The sequence below is a fragment of the Petaurus breviceps genome, unplaced genomic scaffold, assembly GCF_028583685.1.
Source record: "Petaurus breviceps papuanus isolate PSGF00001 unplaced genomic scaffold, PetGlider_PUasm1.0 91023, whole genome shotgun sequence".
NCBI classification, from domain to species: Eukaryota; Metazoa; Chordata; class Mammalia; order Diprotodontia; family Petauridae; genus Petaurus; species Petaurus breviceps.
In genome coordinates, this window is record NW_027187398.1 from 745848 (window position 1) to 760034 (window position 14187).

A 14187-nucleotide genomic window follows, 5' to 3' on the forward strand; every position below is an offset into this window, starting at 1 on the left:
TACTGAATAATATTCACCTAAATATGAGTGTGTACATAAAATCAGGAAAGTATCTAGCATAATAACTCATACATAATAGGTGTTTATTATTGAATGAATAAAAGTAGATGAAGGATTCACATGGAGCACTGTTCATCTGTAGATACTTTTACTGTCCAGTCATCTCTTGATTTCTTAGTTTCTTGTCTTATGAGCTTCCCCAGGGTCCCTCTGTATCTTCCTCCATCTCCCCCTCAGAATTTTCATATCTACTATCTCAGTAATTAACCAGTTTTTTCCTTTACCTTGGATTAGATAGTAAGCATGTATTTTTTTATTGGACTGAATTTTAATTAGCTGATAGTTATACAAATTAGATAAATGAAAATTTTCACAACACACACATAACCTAATAGTTCTTTGAAATATTAATATATTTTAGGTTTCCTTCTAGATTTAATAGTGTTAATTATTCTTTTCTCCTTTCAAAATAAAGACAGCATACATACAAACAAAAACAAAATTTTAAATATGTACATACAAAAACTCATGCTAGAAAACTACATTAGAGTTGTCTTATGTAAGTTGATCCCTCCTGAAGTCTGGCATGTTGAATGGGATTGTAATTGCTGTACTGCAGTCTGTTCTTCCTTAGTCAGAGGTGACAACTAGATAAGAAAGAATATAATATGGTCCTTATTTCATATTCTTTAGGCTTCTAAGTTTTACAGTAACATACATTTTTTTTACAGTTTTACTAGTTATATGATCTCAAATTATGAAAGAGAAAGATGAATCAATTAAATATATTACATTATGCTATGCCAGTTATTAAGGAGAGAGGTTGTATCACATATTGTATTCATATCTATATCTCTCTCCTTTAGTCTCTTATTTTACACTTTTCTTCACAACCCCATAAAATAAACCCATTTTTAGAAACAGGCAAATCAGAATTGTATAATAATAATAATAATAATAATAATGATAGCCAACATTTATTTAGCACTTTACTGTGTGCCAGGCACTGTGTGCTAAGCACGTTACAATTATTCTCTCATTTGATCCTCACAAAAATCCTGGGAGGTAGGTGCTATTATTATCATTTTATAGATGAGGAAACTCAGGTAAACAGAGGTCAGTTGATTGGCTCAGGTTCGAAAAGCTAGTGAGTGTCAGGCGGCCAGGTAGCACAGCGAGTAAGAGCACCGGCTCCAGTGTTGAGATAGACCTGGAGATCGAATCCCGGGCTCAGACACTCAGCACCACACCCAGAAATAACTGGTCGTGTAACCTTGAGCAAGTTACTTAACCCTGATTGCTTAAAAAAAAAAAAAAAAGCTAGTGAGTGTCTGAGGCTGTATTTGAACTCAGGTCTTCCTGACTCCAGGCCCAGCACTCTATTCACTGTGTCACCTAGTAACCTAGGTGAACATGAACAGAAATCAACAACAAAAATGCACAGAGCACATGCACTTTGTGCAATGCACTGTCTCTTAAGTGGAGGGGGAAGGGAATAAGGGGGACTGGTAATTTTATCATTAATAAAATGTTTCAAGGAATTTATAGTCTAGTTGAAAAAAGACAAAATTTAGGTAATAAACCAAAATTTAACAAAACGGAACATAAGTAAATGCTGAATGAATTACATGGATAATAAGTGTTAAAGGAGTTGAGAAGAGGTAAAGGTTACTTACTGCGGGCTAGAAAGATTTCACAAAAGAAAATGGATTGGGGTGGCTAGGTGGCGCAGTGAAGAGAGCACTGGCCCTGAAGTCAGGAGGACCTAAGTTCAAATCCAGCCTCAGACACTTAACATGAAAAAACTAGCCATGTGACCTTGGGCAAGTCACTTTACCCCAACTACCCTCCAAAAAGCAAAAAAAAAAAAAAAAGATTGAACTGGATTTGGAAAAAAGACTGGAATTTGGATAGCTAGAGAGAAGGACACATTTCAGAGTGGATGTTTAAGGTTGGAGTGAAAAGCTATCAAAGAGGTAGAATTGAAAGAAACATTTGACTGAATGTGCTTGTATTGGAGGGAAGGTAAGAGATGAGGAATCTAAGAGAGCACTGGTTTCCAGTTAGGGTGATTGAGTTAATAATGGTACCCTTACATGAAATAAGTCAGGAAGAAGAACAAGTTTTAAGTTGAAGCACTGGAAAGAGAGCTTGGTATAGATGTCCAGTAGGCAGCTAAAAATGTCAGTCTGAACATTGGCAGAGAGGTTTGGGAGGGGAGGAGGGATGTATGCGTGCATGTTTACACAAACACACACACCTGACTATTATCCACAAAGATGTGAAAGTTGCAGTCATGGAAATGGATGAGATTACCAAGAGGAAGAATTCAGAGAAGGGACAGGGTCAGAGACTTTGAGTAGCTTCACAATGAAGGAAAAGGTGGAGAAAGAGGTGGGAAAGATTGAGAAGAAATGATTAACAAGGCAAAACCAGATGAGTTCAATGTCATAAATTCAAGAGAAGGGACATTAATAAAAAGGCAGAGGTACTCAACAGTAGCAAATATCACAGAGTAGTTAAAGAAAATGAGATCTGAGAACAGGCCCTTAGATTTGGAAATTAGGAAATTATTGGTAGCTTTTTCCAAACAGCAGTTTCAGTAGAGAGATAAAGGCAGAGAACATCTGCAAGGGGTTTAGAAATGAGTGCAATAGGATATAAGCTTCTCAATGTCATGGGCTGTTTTAGTTTGTCTTTGTATGCCCCTCTACAGTACTTTAAAATCAATAACAATCAATCACCCAGAACTGATTAATCATCAGATTCTATGTGCTGGGATAGGAGGAGGGCTGTGAATACAAAAGTGAGATAGTCCTTGACTTCATGGGATTCTAGTACAGGGATCTGACCTCTCCAGAGATAAATGAATACAAGATATACAGGAGAGTACGTTGGGATCAGGAAAGGCCCTTGGAATTTCACGAGGTGAAGAGTGAGAGCATTCCAGCACAGGGTTCAGCCTGTGTTCAAGCAGGAGACAAAATGCTGTTTATTACGGGGGACAGCAAATAGGCCAGCAGTATTTAGCTGGAATTAGGATACCACAGGAGAGTAATGACTCATCAGTCTGGAAATGTGAAGCGAAGTCAGACTGTGAAAGACTTTAAATGCTGAACAAATGAGTTTGTGTTTTATTGTAAAGGCAATGAGAAGCCACTGAGGCTTTTTGAGTAGGGAAATGAAGACTCCTTGTTACAAGTTTGGCAGCTATACAGAAGATGTATTGGAAAGAGAAATGACTGAGTACAAGGAGTCAATTAGAAAACTATTACAATAGTTCAGGAGAAGAGTGATAAAAGTTTGAACTAGTGGGCGCATTCTATGGCTAGAGAGATGGGGACTGGCATGGAAGATATTGAGGGGATGGAATCAATAAGATCTGACAACTGATTCCATATCAATATGGAATGGTGAGTGAGAATGAAGAACTGAAGATGACTCAGGTTTTGAACTTGGGTGAGTAGAAAAATGAAAAAACGGCAGGGCTTTGGCCATAAATAGGAAGTTAGGAGGAAAGGTAGACTGAAGGAAAAATCACATATTATACATGAAGAATTTCAGATGCTAATGTGACATCTGGGTGAAATATCCAGCAAGTAGTCATAAATCAGTTATCAAGTCTTGTCGATGCTACTCTCTCAAAATCACCCCCATCTTCCTCCTCCTCCTCCTCTCCATTCACAAAGCCAATATCATAAACTACTGGTCACACTGGCCTACTTGTGGCTCATCACATAGAAGACTCCTTTTCCTGCCTCTGAGCCTTTGCCCAAGCTTGGAATCCCTCTCTGCCCACCTCTGCTCCTTAGAATCCCTAGCCTTAACTAATTGCAACTAGCCCCTAATGTCCCCACCCAAAATTATTTTGTATATTCTTTTGTGTTTACTGTATTTAGTTACATATCTACATGCTGTTTCCCCTAACAAGCCCCTTGAGGGAAAGAATTATTTCTTTTTTGACTTTGTATCCCCAGTACAAGGCAATAAATCCCTGATGACTGCCTGATGAGATGGTAGCTGAATCTATGGAAGGTGATTAAATCACCAAAAGAGAGAGAAGAGAGGGTTGAGCTGGGGATTATACATATATACCATGCACAAGGAACTGGATATGAATTAGGATCCTGCAAAGGATCACAGGATCTAGATTTAGACTAGAAAGTCTTCTAGTCTACCCCATATCTCCTTATACATCTACAAACTAAAGTCCAGAGAGGTTAAATGAGTTAAAGTACATGCAATTAGGAAACCTCAGATGTGGGATTTGGGCCTAGGTTCTCTGACTCCAAATCCATAGCTCTTTCTACTGCACCACACTGACAACCTATATCTGAACCCTAGGTCTCCTGACTTCAAGCTGTGATAGTAATGGCAATTAAAGATTCCCCTGTATTGGCTTTGTTTTCAAATTGATTGTGTTAAAACCCAGAGCTTGTTAATCCCACCTGTGGGATGGACTTTTTGATGTGAAAAGAAAGTCCTGAACTGGGAGGAGCTGGTAATGTAGATTTGGAGAGACACTAGAGAGAGGCGGAAGATTTTTTTGGAAGCAGCACCTCGTGGAGAGAGAGAGAGACTAAGAGAATTGCTGATGGCCGCTTTGAATTGCCCTGGACTTTTGAGACCTGCCCCCTGAGCTGCCAAGGACTGAGGAGACATGGCTGTTTTGCTGGTACTTTGTCTGTCTGTTTTGATGTTATTTTGCCAGATTTGTCCACTGGTGAAAGACTGTCCTGTTGAAGAAGTCCTGGAACCTGGCATTTGGTTAAGAAGCCCTGAGACTGTCCTGCAGACAGAGAGTGAATACTGTCCACTGGTGAGGGACAGTGCTGTTGTTGCAGGGGTCTGGAGACTGTCCTGCAGACAGAGTGAATACTGTCCACTGGTGAAGGACAGTGCTGTTGTTGCAGGGGTCTGGGAGCCTTTCTGTTGGTTCAGAAGCCCTGAAGAAGGATTTTCTTGTTGTATGTTTACAGAAATCCTGGGAGAGGGCTTTGCTAATGTGTTCAGGGGTTCTAGGACTGTTCTACAGACAGAGGATAAATTCATGAAGGGACTGGCAATGTATCTTATGGCCTTGCTAAGCCTTGTCTCCCCAGGAACTAAGATTGCTGAGAACTTGCCTCCTGTCAAGATGAAGAAAAGAGCTCCATTTGGGTATTAAGTGCTGTGTTTAAACTTGATGTAACTCTGGGGTAGATTCAATTGTGATCCAGGGGTGGGGAACTTTTGACCTTATGTTTGGAAACTAATCTCCATTTGAGAAGAGGGGCTTTGTGGTGGACTTAATTAAGGTATAGCCTAGGGGTGGAGAAGTATTTAGAACAAAGACTTTGTAATTGATTGAATGATTGGAAGGTCCTGGGGTGGGGTAGTACTTGGAGATTATTTAATCACACTTAGTAAATGCTGTATTTTGAATGATGTCATGTTTTGATCTTCTCTGTTCTGGGTTTGTTACTGAATAAAATGGAGAGCACCTATGCTGGTATTCTGAACCTTGGGAAGTTGCCTTTCCTTGGCATTATATTACACAAGCCCAGGTCTCTATTCATTGAATCAAAAGGTCTCTATAGGCCTTTCTCTTGTACATTTCTTAGGGAGAAGCTTTGTAAAATTTATTGCTATAAACACAGTAAAGGAACTGATATACCAATAGATGACTACAGCCAATAGTGAAGATGAAAGTTGTTCCAATCTTTAAGTCTCAGTTTCAAGGGAAGGAAGACCCAATTTTTTTAGACTTCTATAATGGAATGAAATGTGATAGGCTAGGCATGAGCTTGGCAGAAATATTCAGAATTACTATTCCTGTGGTTTTGAAAGAGTTAGATTCTTTAATGTCAAAGGAGAAAGAACCAGTGGAAAAGGTAAGATCAAAATTATAGGAGAGCAAAAGGATGTGCTTTGGGAAGGCAGGAAAGGATGAGGTAGAAGATACAAGTAGTAGGGTTAACTTGGGGAAAAAAATAAGCTATCTTTTCTTATTTGACAGAAAGGAAGGAAAAACGAGTGGAGATAAGAGAGGGTTTACAGGACATGGAGAATGGGAACTGAAGGAATTCAGTTCAGTTAGCTCCAATCTTTCTATCTGAAGCCACTTGCTTACAGCAGGGGTATAAGGTTTGAGGAATATGGAAACTGTTTATTGTAGTTGCAGATAAAAGAACAAAAAGTTCTTCTGAAATCCTGATAGCGTTGTTTCTAAAAGATCAAACTGCTAGTGTTGGGATAACCTGCTTTCCTTTCCCAAAGTAATAACTTAATCCCTTCCCCCAAATAAAGCATAATATACTAAGGGCTAGCTACATATTATTATGGGACCTGAATTTAGAGCGTAAAAAGACAATGATTTGAATTGTGCCTTTAGGAAGCCAAGGATATATGTCAAATCAACTGTTATAATCTTAAGTACCAAAGTCACTTAAACATTTTTCAGTGGGTGGTTTGTCCTTTCTGTTCTGTGACACAGAAAACTTAAAATAGGCATTACCTCCAGATCTGCTTGTTCCTCTAGTTGTTGTACCATCTTCATTGTATTATTCAAAGTAGCACGAATACAGTTCATAGACTCTTTCTGTTCAACAGCAACTTGTTCCAATTGGGCACACAAAGTCTTATATCGAGACTTCATCATTGACAATTCCTTTAAAAGTGTAAGTGGATTTTCCTATATCAGATGGAAAACATACACAGGAAGGAGAAATTACATTATGTTTAAATTAAAAATTAATATATTCACATCACAGTATAGCAAAACTTTAGTCATTTAAATTGGTATTTATTCACCACCAAATATATTCAGGATATTATTTAGATATACTTTGTTACCCTCAATTGTGAGAGGCCCTGCCCTCAAGGCAGTTATAATTGCTTGGTATATACATGTGTGTATACATATACACATAGCCATATACGTGTGTATCTACATATAAAATCATACACAAATGAAAACTTAAGTTCTAAAGTCCTACTTGAATGAAGAATTATTGTGCTAAAAAAGTCACTGAACAGAAGAAAACCCTTTGACCCACACTGCTAATTGACATATACTGAAAGGCGGTTGAAGAACAAGGGAAAGGTCTCATATACACGAAAATATTTTGGAGCAGTGATTTTCATAATGGTAAAAAAAACTGGAAGGAAAAGTAGGTATTCACTGATTGGGAAACGACTGAATATATACTGTGGTATATGAATACAAAGGACAAATACTATGGTGCCATAAGAAATGGCAATTATGAAGCATATAGAGAAACTTTTGTGAAATTTATATGAACTGACCCAGAGTAAAGTAAGTAGTACCAGAACATTTTCCATGATCATCACAATAATACAGAGGAAAACAACACTAAAAGATTTTAGAATGTCAGTAAATGCAATGATGACAAATTATGACTTCAGAAGACTTGATGGTAAAGGATGCCTCCTGCCTATCAGCAAAGAATTAATGAACAATAGATGTAGAATGCAGCAAGCATTTTCAGATACGAACAAACTTGATTAGTTTGCTTGTCTGTATTTATTTGTTACAAGGGATGGTTCTATTTTGGGGAGAGGGACTACTATTTGGAAGTTATAGTTTTGTTTAAAAGAAAGCAGTATCAATGAATCATGTTTAAAAATTGATTTACCACCTCAAAAAAACTTCATTTGAGGGTACACTAAATACTACTTGTCATAAGTCAATTTTCTGCCCTTTTTACAAGTGTGCATGTGAATTGCTAGTTATGGCTTTGCAGTTCTTATACTAATTCTTTGTTAATTCCCTAGATTGGCAGTTCCAAACTGTCAATCTCCAGAGCTTCTACTCCCAACTACCTGCTACCCTTTTATGGTAGTCTATCTTATCTTCTTTATAAAGGAACTTGAAAACCTCCTCAGGCTTCTCTCCTTATGGCCTCAGGATGTTCATTTCTATGGCAATACTCTATTCTTCCCTTCTATCTCAGATGAATAGATTTTTTTTCTCCTTTCATTAGCAAATTTCACCATTCTTATACCTTTCCCATCTCTGATGCTTTCATCATCCATCTTCTTCAGAATATTCTCAGTTCAAATCTCATCTTAGACACTTATTAGAGCTATATGATTCTGGGTAAGTCTCTTACCTTTGCTTACTTCAATTTCTTCAAATGTAAAATAGAAGCAATAATAATATAACCTACTCCCCAGTTATTGTGAGGATCATATGAGATAATATTTGTAAAGAACTTAGAACAGTGCCTGACACAAAGTAGGTTCTTAATGCTTATTTCTTTCATTCCTTGTCCTTAGCTTCAACTGAGATTAATATCAAACCACTATCATAACTGATATTTATATAGAACATTAAAAATTTGCAAAGCACTTTATACATGTTGTCTAATGTGAGTTGAAGAACTACTCTGCGAGAGAACCATCAGACTGGCTAAGATGACAAAAAAGGAAAATGACAAATGCTGGAAGGGGTTGTCAGAAAAGAAGCACATTGATGTACTGTTAGTAGAGCTATTAATTAGTCCAACCATTCTATTCTCTAAAGCAGTTTGGAACTATACCCCCAAAGCTATTAAACTGAAATCCTTTTACCCAGTATAGATATAGTCTATACCCATCCATGTCTATAACCCAAGAGATCAAATAAAGAGGAAAAGGACCCATATGTACAAAAAAGATCTGTAGTAGCTATTTTTTGTGGTAGTAAAGAATTGGAAACTAAGGGGATGCCTATCAATTACGTAATGGCTGAACAAGTTATAGTATAGGAATATGATGGAATACTATTTATTGTGTTTTAAGAAATGATGAAGTGGGGGTTGGGTGGCTAGGTGGTGCAGTGAATAGAGCACCAGCCCTGGAGTCAGGAGGACCTGAGTTCAAATTTGGCCTCAGACACTTAACACAAAAACTAGTCATGTGACCCCAAGGTCACTTAACACCAATTGCCCTCCAAAAAATAAGCCCCCCCCCCCCCAAAGAATTGATGAAGGGCATGATTTCAGAAAAATGTGGGAAGACTTACATGAATGGAAAGTGAAGTAAGCAGAACCAGAAGAACAATTTATATAGTAAAAGCAATATTGTAAAGATAATCAACTTTGTAAGACTGTGGAACTCTGATCAACACAAGACTAATCACAAATCCAAAGGACTCATGGAAACATGCTAGCCACCTCCATATAGGGACCTGATGGACTCAAGAATACAGACTGAAGCATAATTTTTTCGCTTTTTTGTGGGACATGGCTAAGGTGGGAAATTTGTCTTGCAAGACTATGTGTATTTGTAATCAACTTTGTTTTTCTTGCCTTATCAATGATTGGAGGAAGGAGAAGAAGGAGAAAATTCAGAACTGAAAACAAAACTGAATTAAAAAATAACAATAAAAAAGAATTAAGCCTTTAGGAATGCCCAAAGTTAAGAGTAGGAAGCAGAGCACTGAAAGAAACAAAAGGAAGTTAGAAAAACAGAATAGTGTAGTGTCATAAAAACCAAGGCAAGAAAAAGTTTTAAGAAAGAGAGTGATACAACAATATCTAAATGCAAAAGAAGTCAAAGAAAATAAGAACAGAGAAAAATACATTGGATGTAGCAATCAGACACTCAACCTTGCTTTTTTAAAAAAAAAAAAAGTAGTTTCAGTATAGTGCTAAGGATAGAAGCCATGTTAGATACCCTAAGGAAATATGGCCTTCTCCATCAGGTCCCAAAGTCCACACTGCACTGACCTCTCATTTTGTCCTTAGGATCTATGGGTTGATATTTCTGGAAACCGCCAGAGCTGCTGGTGATCATAAGTCCCTCCAGTCAGCAGGTGGTGGTGGCTGCCCCAAGGCTAAAACCTCAGTCTCTCCGGGGCTGGGTATGGCTCCCAGTGTGCTGTGCGGGCCACTTCCTGCCAGCCTGCCAGGCTGTCTTCAGTGGGAGTTAGTTTCTCTGTGCATTTTGTGGCTTCTTTAGCTCCAAAGTTTGTTCAGAGTTATTTTTTATATGAATTGGAGGAGGTGGGAGAATGAGCCCCTTGAAAGTCCTGTTTCTACTCTGCCATCTTGACTCTGCCCCTTTCTCTAATACTATACTTTTTTTTTCTTTTTAGAGGGCAATTGGGGTTAAGTGACTTGCCCAAGGTCACATGGCTAGTTTTTTGTGTTGTGTCTGAGGCCAGATTTGAACTCAGGTCCTCCTGACTCCAGGGCTGGTGCTCTATTCACTGTGCCACCTAGTTGCCCCTAATACTATACTTTCTTAAAGAATATTTTTAAATATTTTATTTTTTTTCAATTATATATAAAAAACAATTTTTAACAGTTTTTTTTTTTAAATTCGAGTTCCAAATTCTTTCCTTCCCCCTCCCTCATTGAGAAGGCAAGCAACCTGATATAGGTTATACATGTGCAATCATGCAAAACATATTTCCATATTGTCATTTTGTGAGAGAAAACCAGACCCCACCCCACAAAAAAAGAAGAAATTTTTTTTTGGTCTTTTTTTGGAAGGGGGAAGGCAGGGCAATTGAGGTTAAGTGACTTGCAATAGAAGAAATTCTTAAAAATTATGTGTTGATCTGTATTCTGATTCCATCAGTTCTTTCTCTGGAGATGGATAGCATTTTTCATCATAAGTTCTTGGATCATTGTATTTCTGAGAATAGCTAAGTCATTTACAGTTGATCATTGTACAATATTGCTGTTACTGTATATACTGTTCTCCAGGTTCTGATTACTTCACTTAGCATCAGTTCACGTAAGTCTTTTCTGGTTTTTCTAACTAGGTATCCTGCTCATCATTTCTTAGAGCATAATGAAATAATATACATCTTCAATGGGGATTAGTAGGGGAAAATGTGGTTGCTATACTAGTAACTAAATAAAACCACAAATGAACTTTTACTTAAATGCTGATGCCTGAATTTTTTAAAAATCCCTTTTAAAATCACCTAGAATTCCCACTGCATCTCTCCTTTCCCATCCCTAGAGAGTCACTCTTATAATAAAGTGTGAAAAAAGGAAGCAAGAAAAAACTTCACAAAACTAAACAACATATTTTTAAAAGTCTGACATTCTATGCAGTATTCTATAGCTATGATTACCCATTTTTACAAAGAAGCAGGTTGGGGGTTAGGGGAGATTAGAGAGGAAGGAAGAAGTTGATTTAATTAGATCTAGATGGATTACATAGCTGGAGAGTTTTGTGGAGATTCTAAAGTCTTTTGGATATATTCAAGAGTCTCTTATATTAATGGAACTGATTCTTTAAATCTTGTCTAATTTCACTTGAGAAGACGCAGCTTTTTTTCTTTGATCCAGTTGTCACTGACACCGCTCTTTACTTTACACTTAACAGCTCTTTGGGGATGATGGTTTAGTTCACGGATACAACGAAGAGAAGATGGATGGAGAAATTTTCCTGACATTACAGGGCAAGAAATGGGAGACAAAGAACAAAAGGATGTGTGTTGGGGGGTGGAGCCAAGATAGCAGAATAAAAGCAGGAACTTGCTCGAGCTCGTGCCCCAACCACCTCCAATAGCTGTAAAAAATGACTTAAAACAAATTTTAGAGCTACAGAGCCCACAAAATGACAGAGGGAAACAAACGTCCTGCTGAAGACAGCCTGGAAGGCTGACAGGAAGGGTCTATCACACCAGGCTGGGAGTGGAGCAAAGTCCTGTGTGGGCCATGCTGGCACAGACCAACGGCACAGACTGGCTGGAGCAGACCTCAGGTGACTGAATCACTGGCAGCTGTGGCAGTTTCCAGAATTCTTAATCCATAAACACCAAAAAGAAAGTAAAAGGTCACTGGGGAAACTGTTGGACCTGGGTGAGAGAAGATGCAGTCTGGCCCCTGCCCTTGGGGAACTGTGGAGGTGATGGCTGTGGCAGCATAGTGTTTGTTTCTGGGGCTCTAGGCCCAAAGACAGTGGGGTGGACCAAGAGGCTGATCAGAGGTCAACAGCAAGAATCTCTTTGTTGGTACCGAGGCAGGATTTTTCTCTTGCTTTGCCCTGCTTGGATCTGGGTCTCAGTCTTGGGTGGTGGTCCTGGGATGAGGAGCGTTGGTATGGCAGAGCTTGTGACATCTGTGGAGAGGGCATCCTCCTCACAGTTCTGAGGCAGGTACCTAGAAGACACTCTGACAACAGCTGCACAAAGCCCCAGAAACTCGGGACACAGCACTCTCTACTCTGGAAGCAGAGTTCTACTGTGGCAAAGAGCTCAATTCGCTGGCAAGGTGAACAAACAGAGGAAGCACAATCAGACTACAGAGTTGTTCTTTGGTGACAAAGACTATCAAATCAGAATCAGAAGAAGACAACAAAGTCAAAACTCCTGCATCAAAAGCCTCCAAGAAAATTATGAAATGGTTGCTGACCGTGGAGGAGGCTCAGGAAGGATTTTGAAAATCAAGTAAAAAACGTAGAGGAAAAATTGGGAAGAGAAATGAGAGTGATCCAAGAAAATCATGAAAAACAAGTCAACAGCTTGCTAAAGGAGACTCAAAAAAAAATACTAAAGAAAACAATACCTTAAAAAATAGACTAACTCAAGTGGCAAAAAAGGCCCAAAAAGCCAATGAGGAGAAGAATGCCTTAAAAAGCAGAACTGGGGGTGGCTAGTTGGAGCAGTGAATAGAGCACCGTCCCTGGAGTCAGGAGGATCTGAGTTCAAATACAGCCTCAGACACTTAACACTAGCCATATGACCTTGGGCAAGTCACTTAACCCCAATTACCCTCCCTTCCCCCCTCCAAAAAGCAAAAAAAACCCCCCAAGAATCATCTACCCAGCAAAATTGAGTATAATACTTCAGGGGAAAATATGGATATTCAATGAAATAGAGGACTGTCAAGCATTCTTTTTTTTTTTTTAAAGCAATAAGGGTTAAGCAACTTGCTCAAGGTTACATGGCCAGTTTTTTTTTTTGTGTGGGTGTTAAGTATCTGAGGCTGGAACCGATCCTGGGTCCTCCCGACTCCAAGGCCGGTGCTCTTACTCACTGCGCCACCTAGTGTTGTTGATGAAACCAGAGCTGAACAGAAAATTGGACTTTCAAATAGAAGCAGCAAGAAAAGCATGAAAAGTAAACAGGAAAGAGAAATCATAAGGCACTTATTAAAGCTGAACTGTTTACATTACTACATTGAAAGATGATATTTGTAACTCATGAGACTTTTCTCAGCATTAGATAGTTGAAGGGAAAAAATATATATATGTGTGTGTGTGTGTTGTGTATGTGTGTGTATATGTATACATAGACAGAGGGCACAGGGTGAGTTGAATATGAAGGGATGATATCTAAAAAATAAAATTAAGAGGTGAGAGAGGAATATATTGGGAGGAGAAAGGGAGAGATAGAATAGGAGAAATTATCTCATATAAAAGAGGCAAGAGAAAACTGTTACAATGGAGGGGAAGAGCAGGGAGGTGAAAGGGAATGAATCAACCTTACTCTCATTGGAATTGGCTTAAGGAGGGAATAACATACACACTCAATTGGGTATCTTACCCTACAGGAAAGCAGGGGATAAGAGGGAGGGATGATACAAGGGAGGGCAGATTGGGGGAGAGGGTCGTCAGAAGTGAACACTTTAGGAAAGGGACAGGCTCAAAGTAGAAAACAGAATAAATGGGGGGTGGGATAGGATGGAGGAAAATATAGTTAGTTTTTCACAATATGACTATGACAGAAATGTTTTGCATAACTACACATATATAACCTATATTGAATTGCTTGTCTTCCCAGTGGAGATGGGTGATGAGGGAAGAAGGGAGAGAATCTGGAATTCCAAGTTTAAAAACAAATGTTAAAAAATTGTTTTTACGTGCAACTGGGAAATAAGATGTATAGGCAATGGGGTATAGAAATCCATCTTGCTCTACAAGAAAGTAAGGGGAAAGGAAGGAGGGGGATATAAGAGAGGCAGATTGGGGAAGGGGTATTCAGTATGCTTGCCACCTTGGGGTGAGGGCTACATAGGGGAGAGATGGGGAGAAAATTTCTTGCTCAAAATCTTGTAGAAATGAATGCTGAAAACCAAAAGCTAGCTTAGGGGTCTGATCATGTTTACATGCATTTCTCAATGTCTCACCATGGCATCAAGTGCCCCTAAGCCATCAGCAGAGCCCCATGTCAGGCAGATTCTGCCAAGCTGGCAAAGCTCCAAGTGTAAGAGGACTATTCTGAGAGGTTTATCACCAAAG

General features: G+C 38.8%; 1 protein-coding gene across 1 annotated transcript in view; it reads right to left on the minus strand.

Moving 5' to 3' along the window:
- Nucleotides 1–308: 308 nt before the first annotated feature.
- The window catches only part of SKA2 (spindle and kinetochore associated complex subunit 2), a 52015-nt gene continuing 38136 nt past the window's right edge, over nucleotides 309–14187 (minus strand). The window contains 2 exon segments of the mRNA XM_069078014.1: nucleotides 309–647; nucleotides 6497–6673. Of these exon segments, the coding sequence (XP_068934115.1) occupies nucleotides 540–647; nucleotides 6497–6673 (285 nt within the window). The 3' untranslated portion in view covers nucleotides 309–539.